Below are 23051 nucleotides of genomic sequence, written 5' to 3'. Positions count from 1 at the left end.
TTTACACAATTTGAGTAGTTTATGAAATTGTCAATTATGAATTGAATATCTATCATCAACTATAAGGCAAAATTAGGAAATTTTGATACTGACCAAGGGCTAGTTATAACATTCATAATAGTCGAACCCTTTTTTTTAAAAAAGATGTGATAGTTTAATCACAAATTTAAATAATTAAAAAACTGTTGATATTATCACTGCAACATTTCTTTAAAAATATTTCATAATAATATAATCAATGTGACAAGATTCATCTCTAAAATAATGGACAATTTTAAGAAACAAGCATGAAATAAAGTAATTTTCAAAATACAGTCGAGCCTCTTTATTGCCAAAACCGCTTGACGTGGAATATCGCATTACATGAAACACACGTTTGGTTCTGTGAGTCAGCAATCAATTATTATTGTATTTTACATGCTTAACATGAAATTTTGAAGCTGATTATTGCTTATCATGAAAGAAAGAAAACTGAAAACAGCACACATGATAATAATGTGAATAAAGTCAAACTCATTCATTTTCAGAAATGCTATTTCTATTTTCTTCCTTTGCTAGAAGTAACAGATGGGCAAATAAATAAAATAGTTTAGTAAAGTAGTTAACACTTTTGAGCTTATTTTAATTTGTTTCATAATAGTATTGTTTGCATACATTAATGTAGTACATAACATGTATTAATAATACATAAATTTTTTTCATGATGTATCGGATAAAACTAAATTCAGTTTTTTAACATAAATAATAATTACAGATTTCGCATTAAGAAGATTCAACTGTATTTTAAAGTAATCATAACAATTCCATACTTATTCAATAAATTACAATGCACATGGGTTAATTTTTCCAGGAAAATGTTGCGACCGTGCAGAGATCAGCAGACAATTATTTAATTGCCATTTGTGGCATTGAGTTGTCCAATGGTCAATTTCGCATTACATCTCCTATATATTTTTTTAATAAAAATTATTTACAAAATTTCAGTAGAAAAAAATTATCAATTGGGTATTTGCACTTCAAAATGAAGATCACACATGTGAACTATCACGTCAGCACAGACTGATCGTTTATAAACAAAATGGGGTGTTAAAGTCGAGCTAAGTTTCTCCACATAAATTAGAATGTTAATTAATGTGATATTAATTAAATACAGCGCCATATTGCACATCAAATATGTTGAAATATATTTTTTTTCTCATCTGCGTCTTCTATTTGACTCAGATTTACTATTGTTTATATATTAACACATAATATGTGTTTTATAATGTGATATATTGTTGCTTTATGTACCTGGCAACTTTAATGCACAATCAGTTTGTTTATATTCTACGTGACTTCATGCCTGTCTTTGTATTAATTAAGAAATATATAGCAAAAGAATTGAAATCTTTTTGAAAGAATCTCGGTGAAGAACATAGAACGTTTCACTAAGGAGAATTGACACCCGACGGGCTTGGCTTACTCGAAACAGAATAGAAAAAGAGCGGTTGCAAATGTCATGTTTCAACAACCAATTAGGATTGTTAAAACCACACTATGCCACTTGCACATATCCAATTAAAAAAAAATCAAGACAAGTTATCACCCATGTAATATTTTTTTTTCCAAAAAAAAAAAAAAAAAAAAAAAAAAAAATTATTTTTGTTGTCTGAAAGTGGCTTACAGATATGAGTCTCTGAGTTAGTAGGGTACTTCCAGGAGGCTGTGAGAGTTGAGCAGTTAAGGCACTTGCAGCCATGTTAGTAACAACACTACGGGTAGAAGAAGGGGTGAGAGGAGATCTCAGGTTAGACATCTGAAAAATTATTCAAACATCATTACACAATACAAGTTAACCATTCATCATGCATTACAAAATATTATACCTAAGACTCTCTACAATTCGTGTTTTGTTAAATATGATAATTTTTTCAAACAGAAAACATTGATTTCTTAAATTTTCTTTTATTGCATTGCATTGTTATATTCGAATATATATTGGGACAAGTTTATTTCGGCTTCATCTCTCTGTCAAATCAGAATCTATCTCAGGAAAGTTAATTTAGATGCAATTTAGAACAATAGATGGCAGCATTTTACTGAAGGTTTTAAAGGAGACTAGTTTATGTTCATAGCGCGTAAAATTTTTTGGTCACAAAATGGCTTCTAATTCCTCAAAACATTAAATAGATGCTTTATTTTTTTAGAAAATAAACAAATTTATTTTTAATTTTTAGAAAATAATGCACCACTAGAAGCGAACTTTACCTCTGCCATGGTGAGTGTCAGTCAAATCAAGCGAATAGGCTGTAGCAACAAAACCTTAAAATTTTATGCATGTCATTCAAAATATCAATTTTTAACTACTAAGTATACTTTATTTTGTACTAAACAATTGAATTTTGATACAAAAAAAGTTGACAATTTAAGTACCCAAATCATCAAAATAGCTTGACAAATAAAAGGTTAAGTTGGCAAAATTTGGGGACAGGAAAATATTCGTGTGACCAGCAGACAGGATATTGTGACTTAACAACATTTAGTATCATTCAAAGTAACAAAATCTAAAATCTAAAGTGTAAAATTTTTTAAAAACATTTTGTAACAGAAATTTAAAAGTGAGAAATCTTACATGTTTTTTTCTTTCTGTTTATTAATCAAAGTTAATAAGTCAATAATTGTTATCCTGATAGGAAGGACAATTTGATAACTTAGTTATAAGATTTAACACAATCAAAAATTAATTATTCATTACACTATTGCTTTTATTTAAAAAGCACTAAAAGCATGAATCTTTACCTGCGTAGAAGGCACAACAACGGGCTGCATAGAAGCAGGCAATGGAGGAGGGCGTATTCCTTCAATTTGCATCTCCCCACTCATAAGAGCCTGCCGCACGTGGGGCAAACTTTTCTGTAGTAAAAAAAAAAAAAAAAAAAAAAAAAAGCAGATTAATATGGATAGCATTACCATTAAATCCTTTCACATAAAAGTATAATAAAATAGGCAGCATAGCATATGGAAAACACTGAAGCCTAACTAATTTAGAAAAATCTGAGGTTTCTTTTTTTTGAGATTTCTACCAAAACTTTTTTAATGACTATACCAATAAATGTACACTGAATTCTCGCGTGGCTCTCTAATGTTAAGAGGCAAATAATAGTCTTATCTTATTTTAGCTTTACTGTCTTTTTAAAAGAGATTGTTCAGGGTTTGCAGAAAAGTAGGTTTTTAAGAAAAACACAGCCCAAATGCGTTTCTTCATTAAAAGACCCAATTTTACCCAGAGACAAGTTCTTATTTTTTAATTTTTTTAAAATTTAAATACTCTAAATGCAAAATTATATATACTAAATATAAGAACAAGATATAGGATGAACTAAAAAAATATTACTTGATTATTATCAAAAGGATTGACAAAAGAAAAGGTTATGAGGATAATTATGTCAGTCTTTCTTTTCTGCGTTCTATATGTATAATGAATTGCATAATGAAGTTACTGAAATCATTCGTAAAATAAAAAGCTTAATATGCTACGCGATTAACATTAAATTACAAATAAACCTGCAATTTGGTTTAAAAGGAATGAATGGAATTTCAAGAAGCATTGTATATATTCATGGAATGAACTGCACAACTTTTTGTAGCATTTGGTACATTAATCTCTATTCTTAAATGCACGAATAGTTTTCTTTGTTGTTAAGTGTTTATTCTTTATTCCAAGTACATAATTTACAATTTTAAAAGACATAGAGAAATATTACTTTTAATTGATAATTATGCATGAATGAACATATCAGGAATAATCTATATCTACTATATGTATTTATATTCAATCAATAATTTAATTATATGAAGAAAATTGTTTGGAAATGATGAGATGTGAAGAAAAAAAAATTGGTGGGTAATAAGATCGTTTAAGTAGGATTTATAAAAGCACTGCACTGGCTTTTTCAGGGCTGGGCCCACCTTGGCGAACCGTGGTTGTTAAGGAATGTTTGTCTAGAAATTTTGCTTTCTCAGAAATTTTATTGTTATCTTGAAAATGGTATGGTTAAGTTTAAAAAAATCAAAATACAATATTTGAGTACATTTTCCATACGAAAATACTCAACACTACATTGAAAAAAAAATTGCAAATTAATCTTAAATTAAAGCAAGACTATGTGTCGACAGGGGTGCCACTCTAAAAAAATTTCAAGACAGAACTTATTTTTTGACCAAATAATACTATCTAGCGTTGTTTACCAAACTTTTAGAGATTTATAGCTCACTGACACCAAAATTTACCTTTCCTTGATATTAGCCTACATTCATCAAATCAATCATTTGATTATCTTTTCTAAATTTTTTTCTTTATTTTATGATTTTTTAGCAAACAAAACGAAAATAACAGCCAACCTTGCATATTTTTTAACAACTATTACTGAATAACCTGAAACCATTCATATCTCTATTTTTCATTTCACTGTTACGTATGTTTTGTTCTATCACTATAACTTCTTTTTTAAAAAAATAATCTTGATTTAACTTTGGCCAGCATGACAATAGGTTATGGTGGAGGTTTAGATTCAGCAATAGTGCAAATTTAATTACATAAGTAGATGAAGTTCAATCAATCCCGTTAGTCAAGACTTTAAGAATAAGATTTAGTGAAGCTGATAAAAAGAAGATAAATAAAAGTCCTGACATCATTACCAAATCATATATTTTCATAAGATATATTATTTTTTTATTTTGACCAAAAATTTTTTTAAATTTCTAAGGAAGAAAAAAAAAAAGAAAATTTAATTTAACAGAAATTATTAATCCATTGATTTTTCTCAAGACTGATTTCAGTCCCCAGGACTGAAGAGTGGCACCCATGTGCGTCGATTCTTAGTTGTAGTTCATTGACGCTGCACTAGAAGCTGCACAATGGGCTATTGGTGACGGTCTGTGAAACATCCCTGAGGATGATCCGAAGACATGCCATCACAATTTTGATCCTCTGAAGGCACCCCCGCTTCAGTGGCCCGACAACCTGCAAGCAAAGTCTAGCACTTTACGGTAGAACAATTTAACGAGGACCAATACCACACACCCCTGGTCCCTAAGCAGACTGATCCAAGTGGTCACCCACCCGCAGCCAGTGATGCTTGATTTCGGTGATCTTAACGATCAGTCCATTGCGGGACAACAGACATTATGAACTGATTGCCTGTTCCTATTAAAACCAGCACTTTTACGTATCAAAGTCAAAATTTTATGTAGATTTAATGCTTCATAATAACTTAAATGAATTGCAAAGCAAGGAAGTCATTTCTCATCGTGTTATGAACAAAGAATTTATAAATTCGTTTTTTTCGCGGTGGAAAGTTTAAAGTAATTGTTAAAGGTGAAGTAATTGGAACCGTGACTTAACGATCAGTCCACCGCAGGATTCTTAGAATTAGAATTTAGAAAATAAAATGAAAAAAATGGGTTATCAGATAACATAAAAAAGTGTGAAAGAAATGTTACCTTGAGAAAGTGGATTAAATAAGGCTGATGGTTTGAATGCAACTCTTTTTGCAGTTGAGTAGAAAATTCCTCAGGTTCAATAGTGCCATCCTAAAAAATTAATTCATGTTTAGTTACTCTAATGTAACTCAAAATGCATGTTTAAGATAATGAGCACAGCTTAAAATTTGCATTTAAGAAAATTAATGCAGCATGAAGACATTGTAGGAATTAGTTTCTTTTATAACCACTTTATTGGTTAGTGTACTAAATACAAAGAGATGCCTGAAAAGTAACATCTGTGATATACCTGCTTTTGCCAATCCTGGAGTACAGGACTTTTGCTTTGTATTGATTGTACTTGGTTTTAAAAAACATTCTTCATGAGATCAATTCAAAGTCAATCACTTTTACCAATTATTTCTTAAACACACATTTTAAGCTTTGTCTAAATAAAGAAAAACTTGCTGATGATATTTCACATTGATATATATTTCACATTACATTCACCTATGATTAGTTGACATTGTTAATAACACTAAATTAAAATCGATATTAATTAGAGTTGAACAATATGCATTTTGATGTGGAGTTTTAATCTTCTGAAATTTAACAGGATTAAAAATATTCCATGTTTTAAAAATTGTTAGTTCTCTAACACTATTAATTTGTTTTGCTTCTTTTACACTTAAGATAAGACTTTTGTAAATACAGTTGAAAGTTCCATATCCCTACGACAAGCGCAGAAAATAGGTCTTTCGGGTTAGGGTTTTAGGGTAGGGTTAAATTACTCTCTAAATTATATCTATTAATTTTTTTTTGTAACCGTGACAGTAACTCAAAAGAAAAATGCAATGCATTTGTCATGAAAGAACTGATAAAATGAAACATTTAATTAGGAATGAATACTAACAATCAGATTTTGTATGAGTTTCTTGACGTTGGAGGCAGTTTTCGTTGTTTCATCACCGGCTAATCTGATGAGTGTGCTCAAAAAATTTTGGCATTTCTTCTTGATAGTGTTTGGAGACATCTGTAAAAAAACAAATAAATAAAACATGCTATTCTTTTTCAAAGAGCAACAAAGATTTTTATAACAGCTAAAAAAAAGCAGCTTTAATGAAAAAAAATACCAGATTTTTTTAAAATAATAATTTAAATCACAGTAGTTTTAGTTTGAATAATAGTAGTGTATTATAAGAAATTTTGCACTAGCAAGAAAAGCCCAAATCTGGTAGTACTTTTTTAAGCCTGAATGCAATCTTTACAGGATAATGACAAATTAAGTTTAAGTCATTTATACTTCACTTTGAATAGGAGGATAACCTCTTCTAAGAATTCAGAATCTAAATTTGAAATAAATTGAAAAGAAAAAAATTACAGAAAAAAATAGGGAGAAAAAGAAGAGATGCCTATTGAATATCGAAAAATTCGACAAGGCACCTCTGTTTTTTTTACAAAAGAGATAAGTTTTAGAATGTACAAACAAGACAAGAAAAAAAATTGAGAGCATCAAAATTTGCAAAAGAATAAACTAACTATGTCAATAGGGAAATAGAAGGTAGTTTTCGTTAAAAATAACTGCCATATGAAATTTTCTATAAATTTACTTTAAAATAATTTTATATGAAGGAAAATATCTCTTTAGGAAAATATCTCGTTAGCAGGTTACCAGACAAAAATCTGTCTCAGATCTTGTACTAAAATGGCTAGCCTAGTAAGAATCGGGGGGGGGGGATAACAGAAAGGGGAAAATAAACTAATATATTACTTTAGGAAATTAAAGAGGCTTTCAATTCAAATTTTCAAAATAATGAATTTTTTTTTCCTTCAGAAAATATACCATTAACATTAAACTTCCGATAACTAATTAACAAAAGCTCATTTCAGTAAACTCTTCAGTTTAAAATGAAGGTGCTTTTTTTAAATGTTACTTTTCATTAAAAAAATTTCCTTGTTTCTAAACGCTAATAAAAATCACTACATTAAACATTTATAATAAGAATTTATTAATGCATACATTAATTAAAAAAATGGTTATAACACATTAGTCTTATATATTATAAAAAAAAAAACAATTTTGTTATGGAATTTGTTTTATTTTTTTGTTTGCTAGGGAATTTCTATATTTTTGATGAAAAAGGAAAGAGAGGAAATAGCAAAAAAATTGTAGTCTCCAGAAATTTCTAAGAAAAAATTAGAAAAGTAATCAAGAATTGTGAATACGAAAATAGCTCAATAAACTTTTTCGTTAAGACTCAAACACACCAATATGAATTATTGTAGAATAATCTGAAAAATCTGTAACATACATCAGTCAATTAAGAAACAACAAAGCAAAGCTGAAAATAAAAACTGTATTGTGTGAATATTTATTGCATACATTATAGTAATGATAGGATACATTAATATAGAAATTAGGGTTTGATGCAATCAAATTTTTTAACAAAATGTTTAGCCTAAGACATACAATACTTCAATTAACACAAAAAACTTAAGCATGTGTAGCAAAAGCATGAAGAAGCAATAGGGCACAAACTGATTCACAACAAAGACAGTCTCGACAGAAAGAATTAAAATGGGCTCCATTCCTTGCTAACAAAAACCGGATCACAGGATGCACTTTACAGTTGCGGGATCAGTAATAGACTTATATATTTTGAACACTTACTATAACAGGGTGCGTAGCCAAATCTAGCAACAACAAAAAAACACCTTTTAAGCACTAAAAAAAGTATTTTTAAGCACTATATAGACTAACGAAATGCAAAATAATTCTCACGGAAATTTCATGATCATGATAAAATAACTAGTTTCTGAAAAGAGTAATAGAATAATAACTAGTTCCTGACTAGTTCAAGAAAAAATTTCTTTAACTCTTTTCTTGCTCATATTAGGAAGCATAAAAAGAGAGAGTGATTCTTCGGTTCGATTTTAGAGGGTGGAAAATTAAATCCTGAAATTGAGAACATCTCGCAAAATGCAACAGAGTTGCATGTGACAGTGCAAGTATCTAACCACATCCAGTTCAATATACAGACATGCGGATCCGCAAGTATTTCCTCAAACATGTCAAATAATTGGCACGTTCATATGTGATGGCAGTATGCTGAAATGCATTGTGTTTGAATGAATTATGAAAATGTTGTAGAGAACAATGTGAAAACCATGCTTATAATCTGTGGCAAAAATCGGCATGGCAAAATAAAAAAATCTCATTTTCGAAAAGGGAAAATTAAGCACTTTTTTAAAAACACCCAATAAAAAAAAGCACTTTTAAGGGCTTTTATCAAAAATAAGCATCTTCAAGCACTTTTTAAAAATGCTACGCACCATTTTTAACATGTAAACAAAACACAATCTGGCTGTAATGGAGTCAGGAGACAGACTATCAGTCAGAGACACGTGTGCACATGCACTGATCCATGCCACAACTGCTGAGGTGGCAGTAAAGCAAAATAGAACTTACCTCTCAGGACAGGCATTTTAGAATCAACCCACAACTTGAATCTAATAGGGTCTACTTAAAACTTAGCCCTGTCGGAATTTTGACTAACTGTTACTTTCACTTTTTAGTTTTAAAATATTTAAATAGTAATCCCATATTTTCATGCTTACTCATTTTTTTCTTATTCCTTATTCAGATAAAAATTTTTTAAAAAATCACATTTGATAATATAATCACATTCTGATGCTTCATTTATTATGCAAATTAAAATTATTTTTCCCTGTACAAGTGCTTAGAGCTCACAGCTTATCTCAAGCAAAACATAGCAAACACAAGGCAGAGTAGAAAAAATAGAATTTTTTTTTTTTAATCATTGATTTCCTTTTTTTTTTTTTTTTTTTTTAAACGGGAATTTAGAAACTTTTGTAAAGATTCTTTTCTTCTTTCTTTTTCCTATGACATATTCCAAGTAAAGAGACATGAAGCAAGGCTATCTTGCGTCAGACAGATTGCATTAGTAATGCAATAGGTAAAATTGGCTTTTAAGTGGTTTCTATCTACTTTTAAAACATACCATTTTAGTTTAAAAAATAATCGTGCAGGGAGAAAAAAATCTTTTGTAAAAAATGAACCTCAAAGGGTAAAAAGAAAATATTCATAAAACATTTATTAAAATGTTTAACTACAAGTTATGCTTTCAAAACTTGAATAAAAACAATGTTAAAATAGACTAATGCCTTTAACAAGATATTCAGGAGAAGAGAAAAAACAACTTAATATTGCTCAGGTTTTGCAAGTTATAAAGACTTTCAAAGGCTTCTTAAACTGATAAAGCATTCAAAACAAAAACATCCATGATGGATGCCACAGGATTTGAGGAAAAGCAACAATTACATTATTGGCACCATTCTTTGAAGCTTTCAACAACAAAAAGCTTTATGACAGTTCAAAGAAAGCAAACAGCAATTTAAAGCAGCTAGGGGAGGGAATAGATGGGACAATGAAAGCAGTGATAACAAGAGGCACTGCCACAAACCAACAAACACACACCCAAAATAGGAGAGCACATAGAGATGGAATCAAAGTGGTATGTGCAGATAGTATTTTTTTTTTGTTTCTTTTGTTTTTTGTTGTTCCAATCATTTAATAACTTACCCTATAAGCATCGTAGTGGTCACGATTGTAGCCAGAATAACAGAAATCCTTTCAAAAACAAAAATTAATGAAACAAAGGACTATTTGATACGTCACAATCGATAAAACCAATTATTACAAAGATATGCACATTTAAGTAAATAAAACAATAAATTAAGAAAGAGTTTAAATATTTTCTACCCGTTTAACTTCTTTTTTAAAAAGAAAATTAGGATGGTTCAAGGTTATGGACTACACTTGAGAAGTTGATCAATCATTGCACATTATCCATAATTTTTATCAGCAGAAATGCTAGAATTTAAAAAAGCACTCTTCAAATAGCCTGTTGTCAGTCAAATGGGTCATGGATCATTTTGCACTGACCACCTTGACTACCCAGACAAGCTACTTGAACCAAGGTAGGCTCCAAGTTGTTACAGGGTGAAAAACCCTAAGTCTTAGACAATGATAGATCAATACTTTAACCACACTGCCTTTATAGCTAGTGTAAGATTTACAAAGACGAAAAGAGGTGCCCAGAAGCATAATTTGATTCAGGGCACGAATAGGAAGGAAAAAAAAAATGCAGTTTCCTAACAGAAGTCTAAACTTTATACCAGAGAGATCAAGTAATTTCTCTTCTTTAAGTTTTAAAAATTGTAATTTGAGTTATTTAATGCTCATCAGAATTTTAGGAATTATACAAAAACTATGACAGGGTTCCCACTCAATTTCAGAAAAAAATTCCCCGATTTTTCCAGGTATATCTGGTAAATATCAATGAAAATCCGTACCATATTTTATTTATACCATGCAATTTTTCACCTGAAAACTTTTTTTTATTTGTCATGCCAAATACTATATTTTCTGAGTAAAAACATATAATACAATGAGAATGGAAACAAGGGTAAGTTTCACTAAAAAGTAGAATTTTATATAATAAATATAGTAGATGTTAGAATCATTTAACTCGAATCTCGATAACTGATTACTGTTACTGATAATTCTAAAATTGGTTATTTTCCAGGTATGATATAGGAATTTTCCAGGTATTTTGTAAAAAATTGCAACTTTTCCTGACATTTTCCCTGTTCTCCCTGACCCCTGCTATGAATGCAGTTGGCATATGAACTTGTACAAAATTTGAATTTCGTATAAAAATTTTCGATTACTATTTTATTGTGCAAGACATGTAAAATACAAGATAGTCAATAAACATTTCAACAAATTTTTGAAAATGATTATATATTATCCGTCATTTTAGATGTGTGTTTATTTTTTAAAACAAAAATGTTTTATTAAATTTTTTAACTTACTTCATATAAAAGGAAAAATTAAATTCCTCAATACATCAAATCGTAATTCGTCAAAAACATCAAATTTATAAAACGAAAATTTTATGTTAAGGGAAGATAGATGACAAGAGAATGATTGACCGTATAATACTAATTATGACTTTTTTGATTTAATTGTTTAGGAAATTTTAATAAAAATTTACAACAGTATTATCTTAAAGACATGAAGAAAATTTTTTTTTATAGAAAGTTCAATTTTACCAGTATGTATGGTTTAAAATGTAAAAGTGGTGTTTTAAGTATTTCAGTAAATACAGATTAACCAAGCAAATTTCTTTTAAATATATTATAAATTAATCTGTTCAATGAGTAAAAAAAAATTGAAGATGGAGACTACTAAATGCTCAAGATTCAAAATTATCAAGCAGACAGACCTAAAGACAATTTCATAAACAAACTAAGCTTACAAATAAACACAAATATTCTCACACTAAATTAGCTCAACATTTTTAAAATCTCATAAGCATGGTAGCAGAATTTATGGTATAAATCTGCAGTGCTATTTTCATATTTTTTGTCTGAAACTTAAGAGCAGTATTCGATTTTGATTCGAAAAAAATGCTCCTGATTTAACATGTATGAAGTAACGAGTATACGATAAACAGCAGAACTTGGAAATCAACAGTATTTAACAATAGTTAACCTAGTTGAAATCCAATTTAAATTTTATAAAATGCTGTTAAATTAAGAAATATATATATATTTTTTTTTAAAGCTTGTTCTAAGGTGCTCAGTAAAATCATTTTTGATAATTCTAAGTTTAGAAGTGTTTTAAACATAGTGTTTAAAACTAAAGACACTCCAAGCACAATACAGGAATAAAAAAGAAAAAGATATTAAAAAACGAAGAAAAAACCTGAAAGTTGATAATATAGAAATAAAAACTTTTTGTCAAAGGGCAAAATTAAACTACTGCGCAGGAGGTTTCCCACTACCAGGCTCATAAGAAAATAATAAGAATTTACATAAATACAAAAATCTGTTTACAATTTGAAAGTATTTTACATTTTAATTCAAATAAAGGAATAAATAATTTAAATATTAAAAAGGAGTCCACAAATAAAAAATTACTTAGGGCATTATTAAGCAAAAAAAAGAAAAGAAAGAAAAAGATTTTTTTAAGAAATCAAATGTTTGTTTGTCTCTCAATTGACAGTTACAATCTCAAAAAGAAGAAACCTGAGAGATGAAAAATTGGGAAAAAAATTGCTTAATCTCCCCATGCCCTCCCAAAGAAAATGTATTTTAAAAATTGAGAAACAATGTAACTTAAATATAAATGAAAGCAAAATATATACTTACTGCACCAGCTGATTGAGTATTTGCTGAAGTAGTTCGAGAAACACTGGTTGTTGTTTGTTGTACAACAGTACTCACTACAGACTAAAATATAATGTAAAGTCAACCTTAACAATTTTCTAAACTTCATTTTGACTTGATATATAAATAATTTTAATTATTATAAAAGTAAATCCATTCATTGGATAATTCTATAGAAAAAATAATCATTATTTTGATAACAGGTAGTTTTAAAACTAATAAAAAAAAATACAGTTGAACCTCGATTGTTTCTCAAGAGACGATCATTTTAAACAATAGATACAATGAAGGTAAAAAAAAAAAAATACTGACTGGAAAAAGAAGTTAAAGTTTTACATGAAAATTCACTTCAAAACTAGCAAATTTATAATGAGAATAAAAGTCTTTTAATTTTCAATTGAAAAAACACCAAAAACATTTATGATGCAAAAAGATTTATTTATTTAAAATACATAAAAATAATAGTTTGATCATTTTTTATTCACAACACAAAAAAATGTTTGAAATTTGTAAATTAGTAATCTGATTTAACTGATTATTGTAAATTAGTGCAAATACAAAAAGTTCCCCACCCAACGTTTCATAACTTTTGAATCCTTAAGGAAATATTTGTACTGGCTGTGGTTCCATTTCACCATCCTCATATTATTTTGCACTTTCCCAGTTTCTGCAATTATTTTTTCATACGACATCACACCTTAAGTTTCAATATTTTCATTAATTGATGCATTAATATCAAATATGATGTTAGAGGCATTTTCCCTGAATTGCAACCCATACCATACTCTTTTTCTGTATTATTAACAACACGATTTACAACTTTTCTTCAACAAAAAATAAATGAAAAAGAAATAACTTGATTTTTTTTTTTTTTAAATATTGGAATAATTTATGAACAATTGACACAGGAATCTGTTAGCACAATTCTATAACAATCTAGACAAGCATTAATAACATTATAAGGATCGCATTTGTGACGGGCAAGCGATGCACACAGGAAAATGAAAGACATGGAAAAGCTGAATCAAGGTTCAACTGTAGTGACTACAATTAGCATAACATATTAATCGTAGAATCAATTGCACACAAAGAAAAAATAGCCACAGGGTGAGAATTTATTGGAAATTATAGTAAATTAAAGTAAGAGAAACAAGACTACTGAAAAACAAAATGCTTTCCAGCTTGTTGCGCGTGATAGATAAATTGCTAAATATCATGAAACAGTCTGTGCAAAGCATATATATACATAAAATAATAGTTGAAAATTAAATGCCAATAAATAACAGTGGAATGGGAATATTTCTTTTAATGAGATTTTCTTATACTATTCATTTTTCCTTATAAAACAGCAAACAATTAAAACTATTGAATAGAAAGAGCATAACATTAGAATTGAAATAGCTCTCACTGTTAGTGCTTGCTTTACTTTGGCTTTCAACCAAGTTGAACTATTGATGATGTTAATCTGAACAGGTAGATAAAAATGTTTGAGAGGAAAAAAATAAAAAGTTTCAGCAGTACTTTTAATGGATCACCTTTTATGCTGAGTAGTTCAAAAAAGCAATTGAAAAAAGAAAAAAAAATTTTCCTCCTTTTTTGCCTTATATACTTATCTTTTTTGGCTTGGGTTTTGAATTTCGGATAATTTTTTTTTCTCCAAAAAAAAAAAGGTGTATTGTTAGTTTGTGCATAGACCAGCTTATATTAGATCATATACAGTAAATCATTTTGAAAACCAGAATAAAAAATAAGTTTTCATGTCAACTTAAAAATGCATTCAATGATATTTACCGGACTTTTAGAAAGTGCTTGTGATGCAACTGTCATCTGAGGAGTCAAAGTTCTAACAATAGTACCAGACCCAGTCTGTAAGTTTTAAACAAAATAATTAAGGAACGAATATGCAAATATTAATAAATGAATATAAATTTTAATTGAGTATTTGGTGGACAGAAAAAATCATGGTAGTTTGACAAGGTTCATTCTAGAAGTTAGCAGGATCTTTAAATAAGATTTATAATTAAACTACCTACCAATGAAGAATATCAGGTTCTGATTATGTACTCCAATATATTTAATCTGTTTGTGCTGATTTCTGCACAAATCCTTGTCTTTTGTCAACAATATTTCCAGTCATATCGATTGGATATTTTCAATTCTGATATTTTTAATAAGGTGTTATTGCAAAATGTAAATTTAGAGCTTGAACAATCAATTCTCTATTTGCTACAATTCCATAATGTTTTCTGTCTGTTTTTTTTTCTTCTCTTTAACAGTAATTACAATTATTTATTGTTTCCAGCTATTTACAAAGAGCTTTTCTTATTTTTTATCTGAATATTTTAAATATATTATTAGGCTGAACAATTTTAAAATCACACATTTAAGTAATAAATTTTAATATGCTCAATTTGTGTTTTCATGTGAACGTAAATATATATATATTTTTTAAAATCTTTTTTCCACAGATATAACCATGGAAACCATTTGAAACAGTTTTTAAAACCATGAATGACTTTAATAGTGTGAATTTATTGCAAGTTACATTTTATTTCAGATTGAACTGTTCTTAATTGCAAATTACGAATCTTTTAATAAAAAAAATTAAGAACCTGAATAGTGAGAATCTTAATAACTAGCTCCTTTTTCTAAAGGGCACTCTTTTCCATTTTCAGCACTCTGCACCCATTAAAGGTCTAGAATGAACCTTGATGGTGAAATAAGTAAAATACCAAAAGGGTGGCTAAAAAAAATAAATCAAAACAAACCTGTAATGTTTTAACACCAGCAGATGAAACAGGAACAGATACCACTTGCTGGTGTGACAGAGTTCTAATCACAGGCCCCTAAAAAAGTAACATTTTTATTAATGTTTTGTAATTCATTTTCTATTGGATAATTGTATCAAGATCTTTTTGTTAAAAATATATACAGCCAAAAACTTCAGATATAGCACTTTTTTTTTGTAATTGTATAAAAATCTTAACATTTTCAGTTTTATGGAAGATAAACCATTATTACAAATCTTCAAATAGGTTTCTCTTACATGTGATACTAGTTTAAATTGATTTGTATTTCACAATGTTCATTGGCAACAGCTGATAATTATTTTGACCACATGTGACCATTCAATTATTAAATGACAGATATTCTGTAATTAAAAGAAATTGATAAAGCTAATAAAATTTTAGGGATATTGTCATATTTGGGCACTCTATGACATGTGTGAATTATACGCTAATAAATAAAATGACTACCATGACTAATTATAATTTTTGTTAAAACCATACTTATAAAAAGTAATAGAAAATGGAAGTAATCCTTTATTTTAATAACATTTATAAATTATGATAATAAAATTCTAGAATAAATTTGATTTTTTTGGTGATTAACTAATTAAACCAAAAATTCAAACAAATTTTATATTAGGGAGAAATTTTCTCTTTCATAGATTTTTAAAAGCATCTATATAGCAATAAATTACAAATTTTTGAAATACTGAATTAAAGAATTATCTTCTAGATCTAATAGACTCTTCAGTTAATAGCAGAAACTAAATTCATATTTCCATCCTACAAAATTTTAGATAATTTTTTGTTTCGCTATTGATGCTGCATTTCTTTATGACTGAAAAAGTACCATAGTGACATTTTCTTTCACGAGTGACCTTCTGGTATTTAATACTGATTATAACAACTAGAAATAGATTTGATACTTACTTCAATCAGTTGACAGACCATGATTAAAATCACATTTGCAATGAACAGGAAAAAAAAAACTATTCATTTAAAAATTTCATAATTTTTACATGACCAAAAATGCATTTAAACACAATAAAATAAACATATTTGAAATTTGTAGGCTTATTTCCTCAACAGAGTCGACCTTAATGAAAATATAACTCATACTTAATATAACGAGATATCTTATGACACACGGTAAAAATACTATACTGTAGTGATCCGGATAAATTTTAACAATTAAATTTCCTTTAAACAAGAGGAGATTCATACCGCCAATGTTTGCAACCTATATGTAGTGTTGGGAGAATTAGCTGATCCTGCTGGTAAACCAGGTGGCCCAGCGGCAACATTAAATACGTGGTACTGGCTACCATCAGCTCGAACAACAATAGCACTTCTCATACCAGGTGGTAAAGCAATGGCACCCTAAATAAAAAAATAAATAAAAAATTAAAAAACAAGCTCAGGCTTTATTGTTAAAAATTTACAAACCAACAAGCCACCATTAAATATATGATTCATCATTAAAAAGTTTCATAATAACCATATAAATTTACTGAACATACAAATGGTGGAAAGAAAGTTTTATAAAAAAACAAAATTAGAAAATAATAATTTAAAGAGTTTATCCTTTTTTTTTTTTTAAATTTCCATAGACACATAACTGAATTTTAAATAAATTCACATAAAATCTAAAGAAAAAAATTACTTTAAAAAATAATTGATGCTAAATGCCTTACATCGAACACTGGACTTGAATTCTTTATATTATGCATATATACGATTCTTAAATACATTTATTTTTTAATATTGATTTTATTATTTAAAATATTATCTAGGTTCAAAAGAAAACAAATAGAATTTTCTAGATCTATAATTCAGTACTTATTATTAAATGGCGATCTTTTTTCTTCTTTTTTAAATTTTAGTATAATTTAACAGTTAAATAAATTAAACAGTTAAATAAATAAACAGTTAAATAAATTTTTCATAATTTAACAGTTATTTTGCATAATTCTCAGTTTTTATACATACTGCAGAGTTCTAATTGAAGATACTAAAACCAAATGCCTCAAAAACACTTGGTTTGATTAATGTTAATAGCTTGATTAATGTCACGTCTTCATATAAAAGCAATCTAAATTGTAACACTTATTTACAACTAAATATCACACACAGTTAGTTGAATAGTTAATTAACTGTTCACAATTAAAATATTTTAATACATAGCAATGCGGACATTATCAGACAAGTTTGAAAAGAAAAAAACAAAACAAAAAAGTGTTAAATAATATTTTACGTCCTAAATTAAAATTAATTAAACTATTATAAAATATAATCACGAAAACTAACTATCAATTGAATTTTTTTAACAAACAATTAAAAAATATCAATTTTCCCTCCATAAACCTGCTAACATGATAAAGGAAAAAATTACTGATGATTTTGAATATGAATATGCTTAAACACTACTTAACACTTCAAATTCTTGTAAAAGAGTGAGTTCCCCCTTCTCTGTATAAATGAAAATGTCCTTTATCAATATTTAATGTCATTAATTAGCATTGTTCAATTTACAATATTTGCATTAATTTACTTAATAAAACGATCATGTATTTCTATTTATTCCTTTTTTTTTCTTCTTCAATTGAGTAAATGCACAAATTTGAATTTTTTACTGAAAGAAAGGAATGAAAAATGTAGAGTAATTTACATTTTAAATTTAAAAAAAATACTTGGAAATAATGGAATGATGATAAAGACTAAAAATGTCAACTGGGCTGCATACATCAATACAATAAAATAGTGTGTTTTAATACTAATGGTTTAATAATAAATTAGAGTTAACTACCTTTTGAGATTAATTTTAACTCATTGAAGCTTTAAGCATTGATTATAAATATGCAGTATTATGTAGCTTATGAATTTATATTTTTGAATTCTGTCCTTTTATATAAGAATGATATTTGGAAAATATTATAATTATTAATAAAATCATACTGCACACATAAAATAAAAATTGGTTTACACTGATAACAGATAAAATAAATTATAAAAATAAGCTGAAAAATAAAATTTAGAAAAGCACCTTATTTTTATTTACATTTTACCATTACATGAAGCAAGCATAATGTTATAAAACGAAGAATTTTTTTTTATCTTAACATGCTCTGTAATTGCATTTTTTCGAAATAATTAAAAAAAATTATCTGAATATCTGCTTGCAAGAATAGAGAACCAAGTTTCTGAGTTAAAATTTATTTTAAGAAATTTTAAAAGGTGAGTAGATTTTTATATTGACATTTTCCTGTTTTCTTGGAATCATTTATAACAAACTATATAATTTTGACTGAGTTATTTTAAGACATAGGGCAGGATCTCTTAAAACCCTGTTGTTAAGTAAAAGTGCTAGGCCTAAATATTGAATTAAAGTCAAGTTAAATTGTCATTATCTTGGCTTAGGAATGCCAGGACAATAATACAATTACCAGGAAAATGACAAAAATAAAAAATTAAATAATTCTTCGCCAAGACCCTCTACTCCGTAGTGTCCAGCACTTGGAGCGTCATGGTGTAATTTTAAAATTTGCGCTCTTTCATGCAAGGGTACTACCATCTGTGCTTCTTCAGCATCTGAAGCAGGAGAATATCGGAATACGCCCTGACTACATACATACCTTACATACATACATACACCAAAAAAATGAGAAGTCGAAAAGTTAGGGTATGAGAGAATTAAAAATGATAGAGAGCTACTTGATTTTAAAAAAAAAGAAAGAAAAATCTGTAAAGCCAAACGCAAAGTTGAGTGAAAGAGAGAAAAAAAATACTACTAACTACAGGACAAGCTAGAAAATAAATGCTTTTTCTGGAATATAAGGGACATTAGAGTTTTCTAAGAGTTTATGTACCCCACATACAGATAAAAGAACACTTTCTGGTAGAAAAAAAACTTGTAAAGACAGAGCTAAAGCATTTAGAATGCTAAAAGAAACACCAATTAAACTGATAAATGCAGAAAGAAAATGCAAAAACCTTAACAGCAATATTACAAGTTGAAAAACAATATTTCCAACAAGAAGGAAGAAACTCCAAAGAAAAAGAATGAAAAAAGTTATTGGAGTTTGTAGCATTACACATCAGGTAAAACAGAGATTATTATTTGTAGAAACTCCTCAATACGAGGAAAATTGTAAAGAAACGAAAATTCACAAACAAAAACAGTTATTTGATAAAGTTGTAAGAGGCAAAATTTTTAAAAAATACCAAATTGCTGAGAGAGATGTTTCTGAAACACTAAGCTTACATCAGATAAGGTCAAATTTAATTTCCCAAAGAAAAATTAATTCAAAGTGTTTCAAAATTGAAGATGGTGTAAAGAATATTTTGGAGAAAGATGAAAATTCTCACTCAGGAAGAAAAGAAATGGTCACTGTTAATAAGACTAACAAGCAAAAAAAAAAAAAAAAAAAAAACTAAAGAGTAGTAAAATCTTTACTATATACTTACTATCAGCAATTTAACAAAGAACATACTTATACTATACAATAAGTTACAGTACTTTTTCCAGATACAAGCCATGCTGGATTGTGCAGCCTATTATTGATGCCCGTAATACATGCTTAAGCATTTGAATATGAAAATGTTATTTTGTGAGTAAAGATCAGGGTTGGGTTTTTGCCGTCAAAAACTGGTTTTTGACATGACAGTGGTAAAAACCTACTGTTTTCTTAATTTATGGCATATTTGCCTTTCACATTCACATAAATGAATGTTGTAAATGATTGCTATTGATTTTGAAACTATATACATGTATTCTTATAGAAGGATATACATTCATACAGAAATATTGTAATATACTTATTGAGAATAGTGATACTTACTTTTTTCATTACAGTTTGATTTGCAAAGGATTCAAAATTTTGCGCTTCTTAATTATTAGAAATAAACAAAAAAGCTTGGAACTATTAATAAATTCAAGAACTAAAAAGAATTTAAAATGTGGCATTTCTTAAATATTAGAAATAAGCTAAACAAAACTTTCAAAACTTGTAACTACTAACAAACTCTAAGTCAAGAAGAATTACTGCTATTTTGTCAAGTTAAAAACTTTTATTTATTTTAAAAAGCACATTAAACGAAATTTAATTACAAATAGAATTACATGTTCAGTAGTCGGGGTCACTGTGCCGAAGCATACGATAGCAAGTGACTAATTTTGCTCATTTTTCATTGCCCAGTCGATTTCTGAGTTTAGTATGGATGAGTCCTTCAACATTGCTATTGCAATGTTGCAAGGAAACTCTAAAAGGATTTCCCAGGCTTTTTCATGTCTCAATTCTGTGTAAAATATTGCAAAAATTGATAAAAAAAAAGTTTATTTTATGAGGCTTTCTTTTTATGTGTACATGTGCTTCTCAAAGCAAGATTTTATGAATGAAAGTAATCAATCTTGACATTCTTCAGTAATGTAATATGCCAAACAAAATGATGCTTGGAAATGTTGAATTTTTTATTTAGTATCCTAATATTTTACTTCAAATAGTATGTTTTGATATAATCATGTTGGAAAAATGCAAGAATCTGTTCTTAAATATCTTTTAACAACTTTTTTTTCTAATTTTATTGCCCAAAAATGAAATAATTTTAAATTATAAGCAGTTAAACTCAAATAAAAATAGTTTTACCAAAACTCTGGGTTTTTGACAGTTTTGACAGAGGGGTTTTTGACATGACGGTAAAAACCACGGTAAAAACTGTCTTGTGTCAAAAACTTGCCAACCCTGGTAAAGATACTTCATTATGTCAAAGTAATAAAACAGAATTGTGATGAAATATTTCACACTATGTGCTGTACAATTACAACAGAAGATTGTTTTTTGAGAAAATTCAAAAAATTTGAAAGTCAAAAATTACAGTTTAATACAAATTACAGTTAATTCTGACAAAATGATACTGTATCAAAAATGAAATAAAAAATCTGAAACTAATGTGATAAGTGGTAAATACAAGAAGAAAGAATTGAGGACATGCACTTAAAATTAAAAAATACATTGATTGAACATATGAATATGCCGGAATAGGACAATTTCAATTCATCCATAAATAAAAAGAACTTTCCACATCATCAGTTTCAATTCACATTGATGTCAGTGAGAACTATAATATCAAATATGCATCAGAGCTACAGGTTTTGGGTCTTCAAGAACACAATTTACTATACACACAAGGGTATTTTATCAAAAATCAGCAGAAAAGTCCACAAGTTCAGAATCTCTAAGATATGACTCATGTGCTATTTGGGCCCATATAAAGAAGATTTTAAGTAATGTTTCACAGAGAGAAAACTTGAAAAAAATACATTTTGGAGTGTCAACACAACATAGAAATAAAATAATTTTTCTCCCCGCCTGATGTATCATCTGTACATTGGCATTTTAAATAAGCCAGCCATAGAAAGGGTGTACCAAATGGTGTATGGGCAGTTGTATGCTGATAAAAAAGTAGCTTTTGGTGAAGATGTTAAAGTGAATGAACAAAATCAAGAGAATTCCATTTTCACTGGCGAATGTCAACAATCACATAGTCGCTTTGGTGAATGTCTGAAATATTTGCTATATCAGATTTAATATTAATTCGGTACTTTGATATCTGTTGAGGAGAAATTAGGAGAACAATCAATATAAAAAAACATTGATGTAGTGCATACTGGGCAATGGCATTAATTTATTTAACTAAACCTAGAATATATTTTGGACATTTACCAAAGCGACTATGCAATTAAATTAAAAATATTTATGTAGGAACTTATTTATATAAAAGGTTAAAATTAATTTTCCAACTTTTTTCCCAATTAAGTTGAACAATTTCCTAATAACTTGAATTGAACGTTTTCTTGACATCTAGTCATTTTCAAAGCATTCAAAATTTTGCGAATTTCTATTTTTTTGAGCAAATGTCAACCACACTATTGTCTGTAAGGTATTAATAAAGGTAACTAACTAAATATACAAAAAAATGTAATTACTTTAAAGATGAAAAATAATTTTTTTTTGTCGAAATTTCATGTTTTTAAAGAATTGCCCATTTATAAAATTTTTTTATTTCGCATTGTAATTTATCGTCTTAAAAACAGGTCTGAACTGATATCAGACAGAATAGCAGTATGCTGCTAATATATTTAGAATTCGGTTTTAATGACATATATAGCTTCAAATTTTATTTCATACAAAAAACCCTTCTTACTCAATAAGAAAACAAGTAAGTAACAGATATTTTGTTTATTTATTTTTTTGCATTTCTTTAGACTAAGACTGAATCATTTGATAAAATTTTAAAAACCTATTTTATTCATTGCTAAAAAAAACTACATACAGTATGCTCTCAATATCTCGAAAACCTTGTTACGTCAAAAAAATATTCCCCCCCCCCCTATTTTGAAATAGAAAATTAAATTCACTGGTTAAATTTTTTCACAAAAATCACAATGTAAGTTTGTTGTAAACCCATTCTTTTCTATTTAATGCACAATTATTTTTGTCTCGCTTTTAAAAATAAAATAATCATTGTTGTATTTGAGCTTATAGTCAG

The 23051-nt window shown here is 28.1% G+C and overlaps 1 protein-coding gene across 2 annotated transcripts in view; it reads right to left on the bottom strand.

Moving 5' to 3' along the window:
- Positions 1-23051, bottom strand: part of LOC107439238 (transcription initiation factor TFIID subunit 4B) — a 43607-nt gene that overhangs the window by 17979 nt on the left and 2577 nt on the right. Inside the window, exons 2-10 of one of the 2 annotated variants that reach the window (XM_087160600.1) lie at positions 16731-16886; positions 15486-15563; positions 14509-14583; positions 12700-12780; positions 10064-10111; positions 6374-6493; positions 5482-5571; positions 2779-2892; positions 1664-1795 (exon numbers count right to left, since the gene is read on the bottom strand). In XM_087160600.1, coding sequence (XP_087016726.1) covers positions 1664-1795; positions 2779-2892; positions 5482-5571; positions 6374-6493; positions 10064-10111; positions 12700-12780; positions 14509-14583; positions 15486-15563; positions 16731-16886 — 894 coding nt within the window. The remainder of the gene's footprint in view (positions 1-1663; positions 1796-2778; positions 2893-5481; positions 5572-6373; positions 6494-10063; positions 10112-12699; positions 12781-14508; positions 14584-15485; positions 15564-16730; positions 16887-23051) is intronic. The other variant, XM_087160601.1, reaches the window with a different exon arrangement.

This window comes from Parasteatoda tepidariorum, chromosome 4 (genome assembly GCF_982258835.1).
Source record: "Parasteatoda tepidariorum strain Cologne lab strain chromosome 4, Ptep-v5.0, whole genome shotgun sequence".
Taxonomy (NCBI): domain Eukaryota; kingdom Metazoa; phylum Arthropoda; class Arachnida; order Araneae; family Theridiidae; genus Parasteatoda; species Parasteatoda tepidariorum.
This window is presented reverse-complemented; position numbering and strand designations above follow the sequence as displayed.